This window comes from Heterocephalus glaber, unplaced genomic scaffold (assembly GCF_053883595.1).
Source record: "Heterocephalus glaber isolate CG9 unplaced genomic scaffold, H.glaber_assembly_v1.0 deba00001472, whole genome shotgun sequence".
Taxonomy (NCBI): Eukaryota; Metazoa; Chordata; class Mammalia; order Rodentia; family Bathyergidae; genus Heterocephalus; species Heterocephalus glaber.
In genome coordinates this window covers 12888002-12911089 of record NW_028258315.1, presented here as the reverse complement: position 1 = coordinate 12911089, position 23088 = coordinate 12888002, and the positions used below count along the sequence as shown (strand labels likewise).

At 37.9% G+C, this 23088-nt stretch overlaps 1 protein-coding gene across 3 annotated transcripts in view; it reads left to right on the top strand.

Annotated features, from left to right (window-relative positions):
• The window catches only part of Ranbp9 (RAN binding protein 9), an 83331-nt gene extending 60511 nt beyond the window's left edge, over positions 1-22820 (top strand). Inside the window, exons 7-15 of one of the 3 annotated variants that reach the window (XR_015439315.1) lie at positions 1571-1683; positions 3106-3214; positions 4738-4928; positions 6351-6495; positions 9969-10090; positions 11778-11929; positions 18046-18157; positions 20591-20670; positions 21829-22820. Coding sequence is in view for 2 of the 3 variants with exons in the window: in XM_087181783.1 (XP_087037909.1) it covers positions 1571-1683; positions 3106-3214; positions 4738-4928; positions 6351-6495; positions 9969-10090; positions 11778-11929; positions 18046-18157; positions 21829-21959 (1075 nt within the window). In the remaining variant the exon portion in view is untranslated. Of the gene's footprint in view, positions 1-1570; positions 1684-3105; positions 3215-4737; positions 4929-6350; positions 6496-9968; positions 10140-11777; positions 11930-18045; positions 18158-20590; positions 20671-21828 lie in introns of those variants that run through there. The other 2 variants (XM_087181783.1, XM_087181784.1) reach the window with 2 other exon arrangements.
• The last annotated feature ends 268 nt before the right edge of the window (positions 22821-23088 follow it).

Sequence of the window (23088 nt, the reverse complement as noted above, 5' to 3'; positions counted from 1 at the left end):
AAACTTTTCTAATATTTGGGTTACTTTGTAAGAATAACAAGCTATAGTTTGGTTGCTGGACTCCCTGTTTTGCTAAATATTTATCATCCAGCATTTAGATTCGGGGAGATTATAACTGCCCCATTATAAATAGAAAAATCTAAATAAAAGCTTCTAGTTAAAGGAAGTTTTAAAACTTCTACTAATTAATTTTAATGCTGCTTTCTTGTATAAACCTGTTGTTAGACTTTTAGGATAATATAAAAGAAATGAAGGCCAAGAAGCAGTGACCGTGAAATTAGAATTCCCAGTTGCCGCATAAATACTTAGAATTTGTTAACAATAATGGTGGAGGAGGAGGCCAGCAGCAGAGCAGAAAATAAGTGTCTCTTTAATGTTCAAAAATGGTTGCCACTGGGCATCATAGCAAGATACTGTAGTAGCAGAGGAAATATTTATCTTAATCCTGTACTCACCCCTACCCCTGCTTCATGAAATTGGTATCTTGAATCCATGAACTCCAGGAAGTCCATTCTCAAAGATCTCCTCTTCCCTAAATTAATCTGAACAATTGGTTAAAGATGAAAATGTATTGCTTAAGAGATCACTCCCCCCACCTCTCTACTTTTGCCCAGGCCCCTTCCTAGTAAACCATTGCCCACCATTTTCTAACTGGCCCTTAGTAGTGTTTAACAGATTTAACAGTTGAATATTTATAGATAGATATCAGATTTTGGATTAATATTGTTGAACCATTAGTTTTTCTTAGCCACATTTTATGGGTATGTGTAAGTATATGTTTTGGTTACTTGATGGGTTTTTTAAAAAATAAACTTGTTCAAAATGTGTTTGTTACCTATAAATCCTATTTGAGTAATTTTCTGTGCAAAACTGTTTTAGTTTAGATTCAAAGTCTGTTGATTAGTAGGACTCTCATAAACTTTGTTCTGGGTGATTGATTATTGCTCTGAGTTCTCCTTAGTGTTTCTTCTATTTATACCTTGCAGTCCCATCTTGTTTAACTGTTGAGTAAAGAAAATAGTTGAAATCTGGAACACTGATTAATCTGTTATTTTAAAATGGGGGAGGAGGATAACTTTATAAATAGCGTGTTACAGGGGTAATTCATATGATAAAGGTGAAATAGAAGTTATGTTTAATAGGATTGAATAATAGGGAAATGAATAGGAAGGGATCTAGGGGTAAAGGGGAATCAAGAATCACAGAAAGGTTCATTTAATATCCTTGATTCCCTAGCAATATTTATTTTAGATTAATCTCTGTATACTATTTACAGTTACTTGTTTTGTCAGTAAGCATGATTACAACAAGATGATGTGTTTTCAACTTAAAGTTGAGATTCTTAAAGCTTGTTTCGAGGAAATAGGTTCATTTTCTTTTCTTTTCTTTTTTTTTTGGTACCGGGGATCGAACTCAGGTCCTTGTGCTTGCACAGCAGGCAGCGAAACCACTGAGCTAAATCCCTGGCCCAATAGGTTCATTTTCTAATACCATATAGTAGACTTTGATGATACAAACTGTAGTATGAAGCTTGTACTCTCTTGACTAAAAGATGCTTCTTCTTTTTAAGAATGGTTTCATCTTACCTTGTCCACCATGGCTACTGTGCCACAGCAGAGGCCTTTGCCAGATCTACAGACCAGACGGTTCTAGAAGAATTAGCTTCCATTAAGAATAGACAAAGTAAGGATGGCGTGTGTGTGTGGCTAAGCAGTTGTTCTCAGATGATAGATTTGGTTACTTTAATTTTTAGAAATTTTTCTAAAATAAAAATTTTTTTAGATACATTAATTTTAAATGAATGCCTTTGAAATTTATTTCATCAACATCTTGGAAGAATAGCTTTAAAATTATAGGACTACCTTAGAGTTCTAAATGCAGAGAGATACAATTTTGTAGAAAATTTTGTAAGAAATGTCTTTACCAGTTTTCCTTTAAAAATGTTTTCTTCGCTTTTAAAAAGTAAATGTTTAATAAAAAGTGATTTTTGTTTTGTTTCAAGTAGTAATGTGGTTCTGATGAGATAGTGAAGATAGTATGTGAAAGAAATTTAAATATCTTTGAGTTTAGTTTGCTATCTGAATTTAAGGCAGTATTGACTAAGTATTTATTGCTTCTGCCCTAGTTTTGGCCAGCACTGTTGGGCCTGTTTTAACAAAGGCAAGTCAGCCTGCTCACCCGTCCCAGCTGGTCAGTTCTGTGCATTCATCAGCCTGGCTGTGACTTGATGGCCAAGCAGATAGAAGAAACCCAAACAGATGGGCAAATCATGATGGCTGAAAACAGCCTTTTGTGTAGATTTATTGCTATAATAGCACTGAACACACAGTGTTAGAACAAATTGTATACTTCTTTCTCACCACCTTAATACGCTCTGTTGAGTGGTCATTGCTTGCTCATTTTGTACCCTCAACCTCTAATTTAACAAATGTCTGACACGCTATGAATACTCACCAAGTGTTAAGCTTAGCTCTTTTTCGAAGGCTGGTATTCTAGACCTGTGTTCAAAAGGTCCAATTAGACATTTTAACTCATATTATTTTCTTTAAAACATAGTCTTCTAAATATTACTGTTTGAAATTTTAGTATTTGTGTTTTTCCTGTATTACTTGTGTGTTAATGAATTTTAAAAAATAGTTTGTGAAAGTATTTATTTTGTGGGTTCTTTTTAAAACCTTGTTCTGGGAATCAAACTCAGGACCTTGTGCTTGCAAGGCAGACGCGGCACCACTGAGCTAAATCCCTGGCCCTTTGGTACTTTTTCTTTTTAACATGTCTGAAGTTTTCCCTTGAATTGCCTAACAGAAACTGATTTAGAAAAAGAAACAAAAATTAGGAGGCAGGCGTGGTGGCACAGGCCTGTAACACCAGCACTTGGGAGGCTGAGGCAGGAGGATCACCGTGAGTGTGAGGCCAGCCTGGGCTACGTAGTGAGTTCAAGGCTAGCTTGAACTACATAGCAAGACCTTGTTTCAAAGAAACAGAAATTAGTAACAATAATTTATTGTAAAGGCTTTTCTTACCGAACTTTTTTTTCTGAGGATCCACTAAGTTTATATTTTTATTTTTGTAGAAGTTAATGTTTTGTTTTCTGTTTCTAAATAGGAATTCAGAAATTGGTGTTAGCAGGAAGAATGGGGGAAGCCATTGAAACAACACAACAGTTATATCCAAGTTTACTTGAAAGAAATCCCAATCTCCTTTTCACATTAAAGTGAGTTTAATAAAATTTTATATATTTGGATGTTTGTTGTGTAATAAAATCATTTTTATGCTTCGATAGTTTTACTTTTTCTTTGTTTCGTATATCTACATACAATTTTATAGCCCACATAAGTAACAAGCTTTTAAAAAACATTTTGGGATCGAGGCATAGCTCAGCAGCAGAGTGTGTGCTTATTATAATGCACATATGAGGCCCTGGGTTCGATGCCCAGCACCCAAACCAGAGCAAAACCACTTTTGTCATGAAGACTGTGAGCAGATGGCATCTTCTGCTGTGTATTTGCTCTTTATGCTCTTTAATTATTCTACTCTGTGTTTAAAAATGTAAGGATCTTATTTAGAAGATGGGTGTCTTAATTTTCTTCCTGAAAAGTGCTGTATAGTAACTCTGTGGCAAAAAATTGTGGTAAAGTAGAAAATTTATCATTTTAGCCATTTTTTAAGCATGCAGTTCTGTACATCTAAGTTCATTCACACTTTTTGTGCAGCCGTCGCCACTGTGCATCGCCCTGAAGCTGCATGCCCAGCATACAGTGGCCTCTCCCCTCCTCCCTCTCCCTGAGGCCTCTCCCTGAGGCCCCTCAGACGGTATTTGTTGTTTGTGACTGGCCGGGTCGCTTTTCATAATGCCCTCGGTGTTCATCCGTGTTGTAGGGACGAATGAATAATATCCCACTCATCTGTTGGCACGCACCTAGGCTGCTTCCAGCTCTTGGCTGCTGCGTGTGACTCTGCCATGAATACAGGTGTGCAGTTACCTGTTTGAATTCTCACTTTCAGTTCTTTTTGATTCATTCACCCACAAGTGGAACTGCTGCATTGTATGGTATAATGTGTTATGCATTGTGTTTATGTGCTATACATTATATTGTAGGGTATAATGTATTAAAGAAGCACCATACTGTTTTCTTCAGTGGGCTCACTTTATATTCCCACCAGCAGTGCACAGGGTTTCTAATTTCTCAACATCCTCAGGAATGCTGATTTTCTCTTATTTGGATAACTGCCATCCTAATTTGATGTGTTTTTGTTTGTTTGTTTTATGAATTTTTGTTATTTTTTCAACAATGAGATGTTACTGAGCTTAAAATTTCAGCTCTTTTAAGCAACAGAAACTGAAGTCAAATGACAGTTATTTTGCTTTGAAGTGAGAGTTTAAACCAGGCCCACTTTGGCTAAGATGTGGGCCTGGGACTGAGAGTGCAGAGGCTGAGGAGAAGGGGGCGCCACCTGCATTCAGAAGGTCATGTTCTTAGGTGCTGTTTGACTTGCCACCAAGTGTAAATGTTAATGATTAAATTATTTTTAGGGTTTAAAGATGAGGTCCATTTTTATTATTATAGCTGTGGATGTGTTTTCATTTTCATCTTTTGACTTATACTCTGATTTTTCTGGAAAGACCAAACCTTGATAAATACAAGCTTCTGAAATATTTTCAGAAATCTGTTGCTACTACATAAACAAAAAGGCCACTTGAAGGTTATATAAATAAATTTTTCTTTTTTCTTTTAGAGTACGTCAGTTTATAGAAATGGTGAATGGTACAGATAGTGAAGTACGATGTTTGGGAGGCCGGAGTCCAAAATCTCAAGACAGTTATCCTGTTAGTCCTCGACCTTTTAGTAGTCCGAGTATGAGCCCCAGCCATGGACTGAATATCCACAATTTAGCATCAGGCAAAGGAAGTACTGCACATTTTTCTGGTGAGATTCAGTCTTATGACATTACCTTTAAACTTAACCCCTTTCTTAGAATTTTGAACCAAAAAATTCTTTTTAAAATGTAAACATTTTCTGAATAGCTGTTTGGCAGTTGTGTATGTGTACTTAATTTCAAGATGTTTTGGATAAAATATTGTAGCTTCAGAGTTGTATGTTGTCAGTACCAAGAAGTAACTTGAACTGTTTCTGAGAATAGTTTATTCAGTCTTCATAGACAAATGTCAACATTCAAAATGAGTTATCACTAAAATTAAATCATTGCTATTTATTAAAACGTAATTGTGTGTTTTAATGAAGTGTAAATTTAAAGATAATCTGGCTGTAATATTTTATGCCACCGATCATTAAACTTAGCTAGGCTGCCTCTCTTCGTTCTTCCCAAGCATCTTGAAAGTCTGCTTTCTACCTAGTCCCATTTTCTCCTTTCCTTTTCTCATTCCAGTCTTACTCCGTGGCTTTTGGTGTTCACTTAATTAAAATTCTCTCCTTTCTACACTTCTATGATACTTCCGTGGTCTGTTTTCAGTTCTTTTTGTTTGTTTCTTTGATCGGTGATTCTCAATATGGTGTCTTTCCTCTGTATATTTGAACTTTCTAAAACAAGTCAGATAATACATCCTCTTTTTCATGAAGTTACAATTTTGCTTGTTCAATATGTACTCTTTTTGTCCTACTGTCTCTCAGGATACTGACATTACTATCCTGTACAAGGAGGCTGATTCTCCTGTCTGTATTCTCAACCATCACCCCTCTCGAATATCATACAGTCACTTAAGGTTTGGCCAGACTCAGAGCCTCAGTGTATTCATATGAAAAGTGTATTCATAGGATAATACACCATATAACATTTCTGTTAGTGACAGATCTTATGGACAGTGGTTCTATGAGATTATACAGGGATGAAAAAAATCCCTATCACATAGTGTTTTTTTTTGCTGTATCTTTTCTGTGTTTAACTACACAAATACCTGTCATTGTGTCCCAGCTGCCTACAGTAGATATTCAGATGAGTAACAAGCTTTCCAGGTTCACAGCCTAGTTGTGTTGTAGGCTGTATCTTAGATTTATGTAAGTACGAATACTATGTCTCATAACAGTGATGAAATCATCTAATGATACATTTCTCAGAATGTATCCTTGCTAAACAATGAATGACTGTAATGCCCTCATAGGGAGATTGTGAGGAATAAGTGAGATTCATAATTAAGATACATGTTAGAGGAGATAATAAAGAGCTCACTGTGGAGTATTCTTTTCCTTTCAGAGATACTGTTTACTATTTAATCCATTGACTTTTCTACATTCTAAAAGACTTAAATACAAAATCAAGATGTAGGGACAATATTTATAACCTAATCAGTAAATTACTGTTTCTATTTCCATGTGGTATGTTTTTTCCCCCAGGTTTTGAAAGTTGTAGTAATGGTATAATATCAAATAAAGCACATCAATCATATTGCCATAGTAAACACCAGTCATCGAACTTGAATGTACCAGAACTGAACAGTATAAATATGTCAAGGTCACAGCAAGTTAACAACTTCACCAGGTAAGTCATTTCCCGAGCTTTTGCATCAGTATAAGCCAACAACTTCTTGGTGTCATCATTGTTAATAATTTTGAAAGAACTTTTATGACCAATATTGGAAGTCTGGGGGTTTCCAAGCCCCAGGAGAATAAAAAGCGTAGGGAATAATCCATTCTGTAAAACTGTTTACTCTTTTTGGTACTGGGGATCGAACTCGGGACCTTGTGTTTGTGAGGCAGGTGGAGGAACCACTGAGCTAAATCCTCGGCCTAAAACTGTTTACTTTCCTACTATGCACAGGGGCTCTTTCCTGAGTTTCTTCCTCTTCCTCAACTACCCTTTTCCTTCAGGTGAGATTGTAAGTACAGATAAGGGGCTTTGTGATCATCTTCCTGCCAACTGCAGATCTATCCCAGTGATCACATAAATGTTGTTTTCAAGTTAAGACATAATAGTATATTTAACTTCTCACGTTAAAAATTTGGTACTAGTTTTTCTGTGTGAGTGTAAATATGTAGAATTCTGTGTGTGAAGTAAATGTGTAGAATGTTTTCTGAGTTCAAAGTAGCTAACTTTACACAGAATCGTTTTTGAAAGCTTGTCTGTGAGCCTTAATGTATTTACATTTAATATTCATGAATACTAGAAATCATTGAAGTGTAATTGAGCAGATTTGTGTGCATTCAATCTTTCTAGCCATTCAGCATCTGAGTCAGCTGATACTGGTTTTGTCCTATAACTTGAACCAGTTCATCACATTTGGTTTTGGGGGACTGTCCATCGGTCTAGCACTTCATTATTGAAGAAGAGAGACCCTAACTTTTAGCATAGAATCTTACTGAAAATGTTCTGCAGAAAGGACTCTTATCTATTTGAAAATTTGGAGATTAATCAAACTTTGTAGATTATCTATTGTATTATACATGACAAATGTATAAAAGTGATGTTGGGTTATAGGTTATAATGGAGGTTATTATAGGTTACAATGGAGCACAAAGCGGGTCAGAGAACATCAGGAAAAGGAACTGTTTTGCTGAGAAGGTTGGGTTCTTTCACAGTGGAGCTGACATATTGGGAAATATAAAATTACAATATGTAAAAAATTATGTGTGAAATTTTAAATGTTAAGTCTTTAGTACTTTATCATTGATAGAGTGTCTCCTTTGCTTGATGGTAAGGTTAGAGTTCACTTCTGGGGTTTTCTCTTAAATCCTACCCTCACATACATATTTGAGTTCCAGCTTAATGGAAGGGCTGGTGACACAGCTTTTCTGTCCATCAGAGAAGGGAAAGCAAGTAAACTTCTAAACTACTTTATACAGCCAAACAATTAAGAGTTATTGTGTGATTTTAATGGCTTTCCTTCAATAATGTGAAGCAGGCAAAGGTGGTATTAATTATTTAAATCATTTTACAGATGTAGAGCTGAATACTAGAAAATGACTTTCTTTTAAAAGGTCAATAATTAGTAGGTAGTAAGTTGCAGAGTTAAGGTTGCGTCCCAGGATTTGTGACTTGCAAACTTGTGCTTTTACTTCCATCTGAAATGCTCTTCCTGTTGCCCTTCCATGCCTCCATCCTAACTTCTGTTCAGGCTACAAAACTCATGTTCAGATGTCGTATCTTCTAGAATATTTCCTTTGGGTCACATCCCTACCACGTGTTGAATTGCATCTTGTGATTAACTTTCATAGTGATACTGATCATGATCACTGTAACAAACTAACTTTGTGTTTGCTGCTGGAGGACAGAGACTGTTTCATAATAGCCTTGGTGCCAAACAGAACATGCCACAGAGAGCCTTAACTGTATGGAAATGATTGAATGCCTCCTAAATACCAAATTGAACTGTCTTTTTTTTTTTTCAAAAAAAGCTGAGTACATTATTAAACCATCAAAAGACACAGTAATAAGGATTTTCATTAAATTAAACATTTTTCAAAGTTGGGTTTTCTTATTTCTAGAAATTTGTCAAGATAATAAATAAGCTTTTCTGGGCCGGGGATTTAGCTCAGTGGTTCCACTGCCTGCCTTGCAAGTGCAAGGACCCAAGTTCAATCCCCGGTACCAAAAAAATAAACTAAACTAAACTAAAATAAATAAAATAAATAAGTAAGCAAGCACGCAAGCTTTTCTGATTAAATAAGACTGGTCTGGAGTTCTGGGGCTCTTGTTCTCATCTCCCCAGATGTCTTTACCTTGCAAACTTACATATCTGTGCACGCACTCAACCCAGGGTGTTAGCTAGTGGTTATGTATGTATTGATTTCCATTTCTACAAATAAATATATATTTGCTTTTGTAATTAGAAACATTTTTATTTTCATTGCATAACTATTACTTATGTCTTCTTGGAAATCTTAAAGATATTTACTGTTGCTTGTAAATGTATGATTGGGTCTGAAAGGGCATACATTGATAACTTTAGTATGCCAAGTACTGTATACTTCAATATGGAGTTACTGACACAAAGGTATCATTCAGTGTGGGGGGTCAAAGATTGCAAACTGTCTGGACATCATCCATGACAGCAGTTTAAAATGAACAGTGATGAGCAGGTGCAGTGGGTGTACATCTGTAATCTCAGCTGCTTGGGAGAATGGGGCAAGAAAATTAAAAGTTCAAGGCCAGATAGGGCAACTTGGCAGACTCCATCTCTAAGTAATAAAACAAGTGAAGATTTGGCAAAACGGTAGCACTGTTGGCCAGTAAAATAGCCTGTAAAGTGTTGAGTGCTAAAAAGGCGGGAGCGGATGAGACTGCGCAGTTTTGGAAAGTATTGTTTACCTTTGAGAGAGCACGCTCTGTTTTGTTTGTGGTTCTGGGGATTGAGTCGAGGGCCTTGCACAGGCTATTTTGAGACAAGGTCTCACTGAGTTGCCCAGACTGGGCTTGAATTCGTGATCCTTCTACCTCAGCCTCCCAAGTAGATGGGATTATAGGCCTCTGCCACCATAGCGTGTTTTCAAGTCATAAGGACAAAGGACAGAATGTTAAAGCTGAGAGCATATTCTAGAAGTCTGTTGAAAATGAGGGCCGGAAAGAAGTGCAGTGGGTTCTAGGAGTGGGATTTTTTTAGTTTGTTTGGAGAGAGATTTTTTTCCTCTTACACTCTAGAAATAAATGCTGGAGGCAGAGGAGAGAATTGCCTGGGGAGATTCTGGGGCAGGAGTTGATTCAGAAAGAAGTGTAGGTCTGAGTTTGAAAAACAGGAATATTGTGCCAAAGTGTGATTTCTCTGTATTGACGTGAAGTCATAAAGATCAGCGCAGTTTGTACTTCTCCCTTATCTCTAGGGATCTGAATTTGTTAAGGTGCAGGTACATGTTTAACTTTGAATACATTTGAAACTTGACTAAACTTAACTTCTTTGCAGATTGCCATTGCCTTACAAAGTTAGTTTACAAGTAGGCCATGTAGTTGAGTAGCAATTTATTTTAAACTAAGCTGCAAAAATGATTTTTCTAAAATTAGGTTTGTTTTTTCATTTTCAGTAATGATGTAGACATGGAAACAGATCACTACTCCAATGGAGTTGGAGAAACTTCATCCAATGGTTTCCTAAATGGTAGCTCTAAACATGACCACGAAATGGAAGATTGTGACACCGAAATGGGTCTGCAGTGATATTTCTTACATTTTTAATAAAAAATGATGGCTACAAGGTTATGTTTTTACTTGTACTGATTCACAGCTGATGATCATAAGTCAAATTTAAAGATTAAATGCATATTAACTTAAATTTTCTTCTGAGATTGCATTGCTAGAGGGAGTAGAATTGCTTTTCCTTCTGTAGTGCCAGATAGTTTTCCTTGCTCAGCTGTCTGTTGAGGCTCAGCTTCAGTGCTGTCGTGAATGCAGCAGCACTGATTTGGGAGCTGAGCCTTTAGGACAGTGGTGGCAAATCTGTGCCACATGCGCTGCAACAGGCTCTTTATATCACTGAAAGCTCTAATGGGTTCTTCATCACTGCTTTAGGTTATTTAAATTTGGAGATGAAAATATTTTTGTACTTTTTTGATAATACCAAAGCCAAATCAGTAGAGAAGATGTTATAAATTTTTAATTAAATAGAATATCTTAAACGCATTTCATACAAAGGTGTGATGATGCACAGCATTGTGCCTGGCATGTAGAGGGTGCTTACCTACGGCCTCGTCCACTTTAACAAAAAGTGCTTCAAGATTCATTTGTGTACGTACTTTTATTTTGTTGAGAATTTATGCAGTGGATTATATGTTAAATTTAAACCACCAGTAAACATTCCTGCTAAATGGAGAATAAAAGTTACTGAGGCTTATAAATAATTTCTTAGAATTCTATGGCAACAGTACATTTCTTGGTATTTTGAAATTAAAATATATTTGTTCAGATTGCTAAAAAGGCAGCCTAGTTTTTCTCTGCTAGAGATCAGGAAACTCACCCTCACAAGTAATTTAACATTAGTGATGAAGAGCAAGATTTCTAGAGCCAGGGGCCGGGGATTTAGCTCAGTGGTTCCGGTGCCTGCCTCGCAAGCGCAAGGTCCCGAGTTTGATCCCTGGTAACAACAACAAAAAAAAGATTTCTAGAGCCAGATTATTTGGGTTTGATTTCTGCAACTGCTACTTACTAGCCATTTGACCATGGACAAAGTACTTCAGTGCTCTGTCTCTCAGTTTCTTCATCTGTAAAATGGGTAAAATAACTCAGGTCATTGTGAAGACTAAATTGAGTTTATCTTGTAGTGTGGAGTACTTAGTAAATGTTAGCCATTATCATCATCATCATCATCTTCATCATATAATGATTTTTTATTAGTGATTTATATGGTTACAATGTTAGTAATTATTAATTGGATATATAAAGTACTCCGTAAAAGTAATGTTTTTTTCTGATAGTTTAACCCTTTTAATTGGTAAAATGCATCTTCTGTGTTTTTACTGGAGTCATTTAGCCTCTCTTCTAGGAGTATTTTATTCCATCTCTAGTTAAAACAGCCTGAGAGGCAATGCTTTTTTTATTTTACTTTTTAAATATTGCTTAGTATAGTTTTAGAGAATTTTATGTAACTTTCATAAAGTTTTCCCTGACATACTAGATCCGTTCTGTCACCGAAAGGAGTCACCTCTTGGCCGCATACTGGATATTAGATCCTAGACTTTTGAGACCCAGATAAAGTACTGCTTTTAGCTACCAAGTTCCATATTAAATTTTTTAAATTTGCATGTGTGGATGAAGTAGTAAGAAGTATACTAAATGTCACAAAAATGTTATGTTCATGTCCCATTCCATAGGTAGTAAATTGTTTGTTTCACTTACAGAAGTTGACTCAAGTCAGTTAAGACGCCAGTTGTGTGGAGGAAGTCAGGCTGCCATAGAAAGAATGATCCATTTTGGACGAGAGCTGCAAGCAATGAGTGAACAGCTGAGGAGAGAGTGTGGCAAGAACACGGCAAACAAAAAAATGCTGAAGGTAAGTATGTTGTGTCAGCTTTCTGTTGCTGTGGCAGAGTACCTCACCAGAATGCACAGACCCAAAGGAGAGAAGGTTTAGTCTGGTGTGCAGCTGCAGGGGTTTTAGCCGTACTTGGCTTGGTTTCTGGACCGGGTGAGGCAGAAGGTCATGGTGGGAGCACATAGTGGAGGAAAGCTGCCACCTTGTGACAGCCAGGAAGCAGAGAGAAGGAAGAAGGTGCCGGCGACAAACTGTACTCTTTGGGATGTCTCCAGTGACTGTCTTCTTTCAGCTAGGCCCCACTTTTTTTTTTTTTGGTACCGGGGCTTGAACTCGGAACCTTGTGCTTTCGAGTGAGGCAGCGGCACCACTGAGAAAAATCCCTGGCCCTAGGCCCCACTTCTTAGTTTCACCATTTTGTAGTAGCCTAGTAAGCTATGAACTCATCAGTGGGTTAAGCCATCGTTGAGTGGGAGGTGAGAGCTCTCATGATCAAATCGATTTCCAAAGAGCCATGACCCCAAACCTCTGCATACTGCTGCCCTGGGGACCAAGCTTTTGGGGGGCATTTCAGAACCAAGATGCAATTTTGTCAAACACTGAGCAGTGTGCCAGAAATTCCTACAGGAGAACTTAGACCTGAACTCTCCGCCAGCCCTAACTTTTTGCCCATTTGTGAGTGAAAATGCCTGCTGGGATTAGGCAGCTCTGATCCATGGGAAGAGCACCGGGTTTCAAGTGAAAACGTGTTCAGTGGAAGTTCCAGCTTAGCCACATAGGAGTGCTGTGTGCCCTTTGTTAGCGTACTTTAACTGTTTTATTTTCTTAGCTGAACAGTTGGCAGTGTTACTGTATAGTTGGCAGAAATATGAATGCACCAATAAATCTGTAAATTTATTTTTTAGTAAACATTGTTCAGGGTTGCAGCAAGTTGAATGTAAAGTACTTGATTTTCATTTTTATGGGGATTAATGAAGGATTGGGGCATTTTTTATGGCCAGAACGGTTAAAATACATTTTAAAGTTTTCTGGGTTGGTGTCCTTGATTGGTAGTAAGAGGGATAAAATTTCAGTAGTTCAGCAAGTTAGCCACAAGTTTGTATATCAGCTGAAGATGGATTTTTCTACTAATTAAATCAGTTTGCTAATAGCTGAAAGGATGTAGGAGTCTTTGAAAGTTGAATGACTATAAAGTTGAGTGTTTTAGAAAAAGCCTCTTGAAAACAAAGGGGAAATGCAGTGGCCTAGAAGACTCCTTGAGTATGGTAGGAAAAAGCAAAGACTGTGGCCATCTCTGCCTGACCTGAACCAAGTAACAATCAGCAACACCTAGTAAAACCTGCTACAGTGCACTGGCATAAGATCAGTAGAAGTAAAGATCTACCTGCACAGTAGCTCTGTACAGTACTTGGGTGGCTATAACAGATCTGCCCAGTCTAGGGCAGGTTAAAGAACCACCTCTAATATCACTTCAGTTGAAGGTGTTTGCAGTCTTGATATTTCAGGAGCTGAGGTGGGAAGAGAAGTTTATAGTTTATTCACCATACTTAGTACTTCATCTGCTATATAGCACAATGTCTTCTATTTCTAATGACCCTGAGGTACCAAAAACAAGTTAAATTATGATTTTTAATGCTAAATTAAAAGGAATTGGTGGATAATGGAATTGAAGTAGTTTTTAATCTAAGCAATCAAATGAGGCATATATAGCAGGAAAATTGCTGTCCACCTTTGTCTTAGAAGATTAAGATTTTCTTTAAGGTCAGACTGTATCTTAACTCCCCCCTTTTAAATACTTGTTTAATGTATATATCACCTCTAATGTATAGGTCCTGTGTATACCACTATGCAGCTTTTTACAACTTTTCCAGATATTAAGAGTTCTGAAAAAAAAAAACAGTCTTATTACTATTTTAGGTGCCTAAAATTTCCTTTGGGAAACTGTGAGTACTACTTTGTTAGGTACTGAGGATGTTTTATGGCAGCTGTTCTTAATTTTTGATGTCTGAATCCTTTAAAAATTATTATGGATTCTCAAAAAGTTTTTCTTTATATGAGTTAAGAATAGGTTAGATAGACTGATATTTACATAAACTTAAACTGTTAAAACTAAAATTTAAATCCTAAAATTAATTGATTCTAAAATGAAACCATTAAGGCCGGGGATTTAGCTCAGTGGTTCTGTCGCCTGCCTCACAAGCACAAGGTCCCAAGTTCAATCCCTGGTACAAAAAACAAAACAAACAAAAATAAAATGAAACCATTAAATAACATTTTTATGAATATGCCCCACCGACCCACCCACCATGAGAAGTTGCATTGCTTCATGTTTTTGTAAATCTTTTTAATGCTTGGTGTAATAGAGGACGAGCTGGATTCTCATGCTTCCTTCTGCACTCAGTCTGTTGCAGTATCACACGTCACATACCTTCAGACTCCACAGTCTGGTTGTGAGAACGAAAGTGAAAAGGGCAAGGTAAATGTTAGTGTAATGAAAATAATTTTGAGCCGGGGATTTAGCTCAGTGGTTCCGCCGCTTGCCTCATAAGCACAAGGACCCGAGTTCAATCTCCAGTACCAAAAAGAAAAAAGAAAATAATTTTGACCTCACAGACCTCCTGAAAAAGGGTCTTCTTGAACCACATGTTGAAAACTGCTGTTAGGGGATAATGTATTTGGGAATATGAAATGTTTTTAAGGGTTCTTTGACTTTCTCACATTAGATCGACTTAGTTTTCCCGTGAAAACTTCATGCTAATTGAGCAGGATGAAGGAATGTGTGATTTATGTGTAGTATCTTTGAAAATTTTAAGATTCCATTCCGTCAGCTTACTACATCTTTGATTCTAATTTGCGTGAAGCTCAGAAAATACTACGTGACCACTTCTCAAAGATACTTTTTGATTATACACTGACTTGTGTGAAGCTGTAATTCATCTTCATCTGAAGAATATGGGTGGCTTTGATTTTGCATCTCTGACTTACAAGCAACTGCCAGCTGCTTTCAGAGACTTCATATTCTGAGCTGCTTCACTCTCATTCCCCAGCCTTATCTTGATCCAGATAAGGATAATGTGCGTATCTGACCCACCTTATAAGGAGCCAGAGAACAAGGCTGGAAGATTCAAGGGCTAACTGAAAACCTCTTTTTTGCTATAGGTGAAGTTTTATTCTTCACTTAGGGTCACAGGTGGTTTTGAGTTTTTAAACAATCTTTAATGTTTTGGGGTTTGCATAAGCTTCTAACATATCTCCATGTGTTGCTTAACCATGGGATTTTGCAGTCATCATAGAATGTACTTGCACCAACCTTGTGGCGTAGCCTGCTACACATCTAGGCTACGGGTATAAATTTATGGTATGGCTTGTTGCACTGTAGTTACTATTGTGATGCACTGTCCATGATTGTATGTGCTCTACTTTTATATAACTGGAGTGTCCCCACACATGAGTAACTGGCATGACAACAGCTATGATGTCACTAGGTGATAAGAATTTTTCAGCTCCATTATAATCTCAAGGCACCACCATTATGTTTGTGGCCTGTTGCTCTAGAGGGCTTTATGCAGTACCTGACTGTACATACATGAAGAATGGTTTGGTTGAACATAAGATTTACCTAAATTGCTTTATATTGTGCCTGTGTGTGTGTGTGTGTGTCTGTGTGTCTGTGTGTGTGTGTGTGTGTGTTGCTTCCCCTTACTGCAGAGTGGCCGGTAGATCATAGCCTGTGAGTAGCCACAGCTGTTAAAAATGGGCAGGGAGTTCTTGCAGCACTGGGTGACCTACTGTTGCTCTTGTCATTCTTTGTTCAGTCTTCCTTTTTTCTCTTCCCGTTTTCTTTGTTTTTGCTCCTATTTGCTTAGTTCTGCTAGTAGCTCCCAGGAGCCTGCCTGAGTTGGTTTGGGCAACACCTGTTTCCTGAGCCTGTGCGGTGTGGTGCGGCCTTGTGGTACGCACTCTGGAGAGTCAGGCAGGAGCGAGCAGCCCTAGGCCCAGGGAGCTTTGTAAATCAGGTAACCAAAACAAATAGAACTAGTTAGATTCACTCTACTTAGAAACTGCTCCAGATTTTAAGCCAAGTGTGAGAATCCTACCTAAATGATGTCACATTTCCCTCAGAAATTATTTCCACAATAGCTTTCTCAGGAAAATGAGACATAACCCATATTAGCATAGTGTTTTACATAGTTTCAGTTTTGTGCCTCATCTTTCACGTGCACATATTTTATGTAGTTAGTAACTCTGGTGACACTATTTTGCATTATTTGTTAAAAAAACCCAATTTCTCCCAGTTTCTATACGTTACCTAAAATTGTATTTGAATGGCTAAATGTCTGTTGTGTTGCTATATCAGTTCAAGCATTGTGCTATTGGATTCTTCTACTTGCTTTTGTAACACTTTTATACATGTATCTTCATTTTTTTAAAAAACTGCTCGAGGGCCAGGGATTTAGCTCAGTGGTTTCGCCGCCTGTTGCGCAAGCGTAAGGACCCGAGTTCGATCCCCAGTACCACACACACACACAAAAAAAACTATTTGAGTGAGGTAAAGTCTGTAAATAGAATTGAGTCAGAAGATAAGAATATTGGTGTGGCTCTTGCTACATATTGCTGTCTTGCTTTCCAGAAACCTACCAACTAACCACAGTGATGACACCACTACTTTAATCTTACTTCAGGGTTAAGGTTTGTTAGTAGCTTAAAATTGCTTTATTTTCATTCCTTTGGCTATCTCCAGTTAAACTTTATAGCAGGGTTGAACGGAATGAAATACTGAGCAGTCTAATCCAAGGGAAGAGCCGTGTGTGTTTACAGTCTTCCCTGTTGTGTAACCTCTTTCTGGGCTATTCCGATAGCCCCCATGCACAAGCCCATTTGGATGAAAAAGGCCAAGAGCACAGTTTACCAGGAGGCCTTTCCCCACCCATGCTTTAGGAATATCAGATTATAGGAGTGGAATCTGATTGCCTGAGCCCCTGAATCTAGGAGACTATTCTTTAGAAATCTTAGTAGTCAGCATTTTGAAAGTGCTATGGGCCCGAGTTCACAAATTCACAGTTTCTCTGTCACCTCTCCATGTCTGCCTTCTCAATTAGGAAGTGTCTTATATTCATATCAGTTATGTTTGTGTGCACACACAGATATGCACATACATATTACTACTGTGGGATAGGAAATGGACTTTGGCATACTAAGGCATTAGTTAATGACAAATTAGAATGAATTGCCATTGCTAACTTCACTCAGTCCTCAAATGATGCTGTGAAATGGGGCCTCTGTATAATCTCTGTTGTACAAATAATGAAACTGGCACTTTGACTGTTACTTGCCAGAGGCCACATTGTCTAGTTAGTAGTGGAGCTTGGACTTGAAGCCCATGTCCAAAACCATCATAGTATGGCTTCCTACAGCAAGAAGATGAAAAGAATAGCTGTTTGAAAAGAAGCCCATGTGCCCATTGTTTTAAGAAGGGTGGCCCAGTTTCCACATGCGTTCAAAACAACAAACAGGCATCAGGTCCTATCCTTTCAGTGTCCCAATTTGTAACACTGGTAAGAAATGATAAAGCATCTTAAAGTTTGCCTCCCCCTCGTTCTTACTCAGTGTTATCCCATTCCTCTGGAATTATTTTCAGCTTTTTTCCCATTTATCTGTTGTAGGAGTGGGGGAGGGTTGGGAGAGGTGAACAAGAATGATTATTCACAAGAAAAATGAATTAGGTTTTGCTGCATAATTTGGTAGTTCTGAAATATAGTGCATCCCACATACAGGGTAACTGGGTTTAAAGGTTATAGTAGTCTAGCTGGGTGCAGTGGTATATGCCTGTGATCTTAGCACTTGGGGAGGCTGACTCAGGGGGATTGCAAGTTTGAGCCCAGCCTGGGCAACTTAGCAAAACCTTGTCTCAAAAAAAAAAATTTTTTTTTTCAAAGGCTGGTGAGACAGGTCAGTGCAAATGCCCAGGGTTCGATCCCCAGTACTGCAAAAAGCAAACCAAAAAAGCCCATAAAAAACCACTAGTCTGGTGCCTTAAAGTCATAGATTACTTTTCTCTCATTTTGGAACCATTGTGAACATAGTGTAGCAGCTGAACTGTTTGAATTAAAGACCAAATTGTTTGTTTTCAACAGGATGCATTCAGTTTACTAGCATATTCAGATCCTTGGAATAGCCCTGTTGGAAATCAACTTGACCCAATTCAGAGAGAACCTGTGTGCTCAGCTCTCAACAGTGCAATATTAGGTGAGTAAAGACAAAAAGCACAACTTCAACTAGATTCTCTGAATATTTGAGAGAAGGTAGTTGTATTAACATTTTTATTTTGGTAAAATCATAAGGGAAGTGTTTATATCTGTGTGCACATACTCTTTGAAACAGGATTCTTAATGATATTGCCCAGGCTGGCCTTGAACTCAAAATCCTCCTCTCATCCTCCCAAGAAGTTGGGTTGATATGCAGCATTGCACCTGGTTGTTTTCTGTATTTTTAAAACATGAAACTGGGTTGGGGGTGTAGCTCTTCTGTAGAGCAGTTGCTTGGCATTTTCAAGGCCCTGAATTCATCTCCCAGCCACACAAAAATAAAACCAAGACAATTACCTTAAAATAAAGAAACCTTCCTCCTTTATCCCAAATCCAGATTACACAGGTTCTAAGGGTGTGGGGTTGAGGTGCATCTTTGACTATTTGCAAAGGTGTGCAAGTGTATGTAAGCATTTCTTATAGCCATGAAATATCTCCTTATTTAGAATGAGATATTTTTGTGGTTCTTATGTTTAAATTCAAAATTCTGCCCTAACAAAGACTCCAAACTAAAGAAAAGTATTTTCTGCCACTCATTTCCAGGCTGGGAATTTGGGGCAGTGTTGTAAATGTTCATGTTGGCTGGACCTCTAGTGCTGAGGGAAAGTTGTGGACATGGCAGAAATTGGCCTGCTTTTTGTCTGAGAAATTATCAGGGGCTGAGAGTTATAAAAGTTGCAGGAGGTGGTGAAGATGTCGATTAGAGCCAGTGACAGGACTGAAATATAACTGGGCAGAGGATGAGTAAAAGGCTTAACTTTGAACAGTCCAGCTGGGAAACCAAAGTATGGTTCTGTGGTGGTACAGACCACTGTGCACAGTTGGAGACTACCGCTCTAGTGGGTTGATCAGAACTGGGTTTTTAAAAAGACCTGGCTGCTGTGGAACGAATTTGGGGGTGTTCATGAAAACTCAGTTCTAATACTTGGTCCACAAGAGAGTAAGCCTGGAAGGGACCAGGGCAAACATGAAGAAAATGAAGAAGATTTGCTGGCCTAATGAGAATGCAAAGGAGGGAAAGAGCTTGAACATGTGGGGAGTCTCAGTGGCTAGAAGGGGTCAGGATTCCTAACTGGTGGCTGAGTCCTCTCCCCAGCCTGTGGTGACTTCAGTGGGAAGGGGTGTCCTGAGCTACCTATGTGGCCATTCCCACTGTGCTTAAGACAGGCACACAGAGCTTCCCGGTCACCTGTGAGCACCTCATCAACACCAATCCTGGGAATCAAATTTAAATTGCATTTAAGTTAGCAAAATTCAACTCAGTGTCCTTACCTAAAAAATAGGGTAAGGAAGAGAAAAGCAGTTTAAACAGCAAGGCTTAGCCAGGTGTGTGCAGGAAGCTGGAAACCTGAATTTGGTGGGTTTCTGTGAATCACTCACTGCAGAATGATAACCGTATTTGTGCGTACTCTTTGTGTATGGATTCCATGCCCGTTTCTGCATTTCTGTGTAAGCTCTATGGGGTTGTCTACATAATTAATTTCTGGGCAGTGCTCTTCAAAGATAATTTAATAAGAATGATTTTTGCATACAACTTCTCTAATTCTCTGGGGGAAATGGGACTCTAGGCCAGTTTGTAAGTCTGTGCTATGCTATTTGGCACTGTTAGGTTTGGGAGCTTTTAGTCACGTGTTTCAGACTATTTCAGGAAAACTAGGGCAGTGTCAGAGTAGATTCCTAGTCTCCTGTCTAAGTGTCCCTTTAGGGACACGTAATGAGGGCCACGACCCCCATGGCAGGAATATGAAGGAAGCAGTGAGAAGTATTCATATTTAGCCTTAAGCTGTTTCTTTGCTCTTAAGTTCATCAATTCATTGTTTGTTAAGGACTAATACATTTGCAAATAATTCCTGTGTCCTTTGTATCATAGTTTTCTTAAATTAGAATTTGCATATAATAAATATGAATTTTCTTTGGTTAATGTCTTATATTTCCTTTGGATATACAAAATCCATTTAGCTGTACTGGTAAAAATAAAAGAACTACTGGGATTGTAGGGGAAACTGTGGTTTTACTATGTTTTTAAAATTACAGAACTGTGGTAGTCATGAAGACATAATTGCTAGGTAATAAACTTGGAAAGAATTTTAAGTGGCCAGTTTTGTGACAGTTTTTTTGGGAGGTGGGTCCTCAAAGGAATTAGGACCTAGGGGAGTATGTGTATCCGGGATACACATACTCTTACACATTGTGCTGTATTGCAGAGGTTCAGCTATAAATAGTGCTTATATTAAATGTATATTATAAAATAGCAAGATTATAAATTGCTATGGATATATGTGCCTACTTATAAATATTATGTATTAGTTCAGCTGTGTGTGGTGTATAATTTATAATTGTACGTAAATGTTACACGTTTCCTGTGTCCAAAAAGTTTAAAGATGCTTTATAACCACAAGTCTCCAGGAGCCAAAGAAAGGCTGCGATAGTGAACCTCTCCCTTCTTGGACCAAGGTTGGTTGTTTTCCTGTGAACCTTCTAGATTAAAATTTTTTTCAGCATTTACAAGTTAGTATTTTAATAATCTTAACCTACAGGACGCCCCCCCTTTTTTTTTTTTGGTACCAGGGATCGAAGTTGGGACCTCAGGCTTGCCAGGCAGGCACTGTCCTCCTAAGCTAAGTCCCCACCTAGTACAGACCACTTTTTAAACCATACTTTCTCATCAGTCTGTACCTTTCATTCTTAATCCTGTTTTACTTTCCCTTGTATCTGTAAGTCTTCAGCTTGTTTCTTTTTAACTTTTTGCTTCATTCTTTTGGGATTTTCCTTTCTTTCTACCACCATATTGTGAATTCTGAGCGAGGGTAGAGTTCAGCCATACAGAGCCTTCCCAGCCATGTGTCATCGTTCTTGCCTTATCTTGTCAACGGTGCCTATGAAGGACTGATTGGTTATTGTACTGTGAATCCTTATACAGTTTGGACGTGGTTGTCACGCAAAAAAAAACTTGCTAGCCTCTCAATTACACCACCATTAATTGAACTATTACCATGAGTTTTTTTCCGTCCTGGCAAGGGATTGTAGTCATTGCCATTTCCACTACAGCTGATGATAAATTACTGGCATGTAGAACTTTAAAAACTTGGCAATTTTATGTCTGTACCATCAGTTCTAAGTTAACCCCTCCAAAACCGTAAGGTGGCTTTGCTGTGTTCTCTGCCCGCCACCATCACTTGCTCCTAATGTCTCACCAGTGCACGTGGAAGTTGGCCTTAGTTGGGTTTCATTTACCGAGGTGGAAAGAATCAATCAGTGGAAATTTAATGAAAACCTGGTGCCTTTTTTTTGTTAGTCAGCTGATCTCGGTGAAGTAGAGGGGAATACTAGACATATATTCCCTTCTCCCCGTTCCATCAGCGGTAATAGGGAAGTTTTTCAGTGTCTGATGTGTTAAATCCTACAAGCATTTTTCTTATAGTTGGGTACCCATTGGCCGTACCACTTTTTCAGAATGTCCAAGGCATCAGTCTGCCTTTGCTAGCAAGATAGTTATGAGCCATACTGGCACTGATAATTGTGTAAGAAATTTGGTATTTTCCTGATTGAAAGATGTTTTTAAAAAAATATCTTGCTAATTGCTATTTCCATTTTTTAATCCCTTTTCCTCAGAAACCCACAATCTGCCAAAGCAACCTCCTCTTGCCCTAGCAATGGGACAGGCCACACAATGTCTAGGACTGATGGCTCGATCTGGAATTGGATCCTGTGCATTCGCCACAGTGGAAGACTACCTACATTAGCTATGCATTTCAAGAGCTCACACTATATTGTGGCATTTAGTCAACATGGAAGTAGACCAGCTCTGCAGATTTGAAATTTAGATTTTTTTAAATTATGTACTGGGGACAGGTTTTTGTCGCTTTACATTGCTTCCTAGTTTACAGCATGATGCAGATGATTTTCTAACTTAGTGTTAGGAGAAATTATTTTCCATCTTTAACCTCTTAGTTGTCTAAGAGTTAAAAATTACTGAATTTCAGACATTCAAATTGATCATCAGAAATCCTTTAAAACAGTTACCTAAAAGAAACCAAAAACTCCTGCCTTCTTTGGGGGGGGGGAGAGGGGATAGGACATGGAACAAGTTGTGTTTGTGTTAGCATGTGGGTAATGTAAACTTCAAACTGGGAGATGTTCCGACCCCTACTCCCATATAAGCATTCAATCAGTGTAACTTGCAAAATGCGTAAATATTGGACAGTTTGAATTTATAGTGTTGATGGAAAAAAATCATTTTTAATGTGTACTGTAAAACTTGAAATACTCAGGAGCTGAGTGAATATGTTTGTTGCTACTTACAATCCCCACCTGTTAGTCCCAGTAGTTTTGTTTTAACATGGTCTTTTTCAACTTTGTTTCCTGTTTAACTACAGATGACTTCTGTTGTAGACTCACAAGTTTAACTGTTGTATTATAACAGTATTACATGTCAACAGTGTGGTTATGACCTTTATTTATATAAAAACCAAATATTTAGTAATTTACCGTGTCTTAATTTAATCTTTGTACACCTTCCATTTTTAAGTGCTTAAATGAGTACTATATTGCAATAAAAATGTAGTGATATAATTAACCAGCCATTAAAAATTTACTTCTACAGATTTTAGTGTCATTTGAATTTATATAATAGGTTATTTGTATAATTATGGCTTAAGATAAAATCAAAGCAATTAATATTGATGGTTTTAACCATCAGTCCGAGTTCTGCAACCTAATGCTGCCTCCGGAATACTGGCCTCCTTGGATTAGGGTCAAATCTGATACTGTGTGATACAGAAAAAGTTAACTTCTTTATTTCCATATCACATGCTATGTGAGATCTGCCAATCAAGCAAATCCTAAACATTAAAATTTGGACAGATTGTTCCA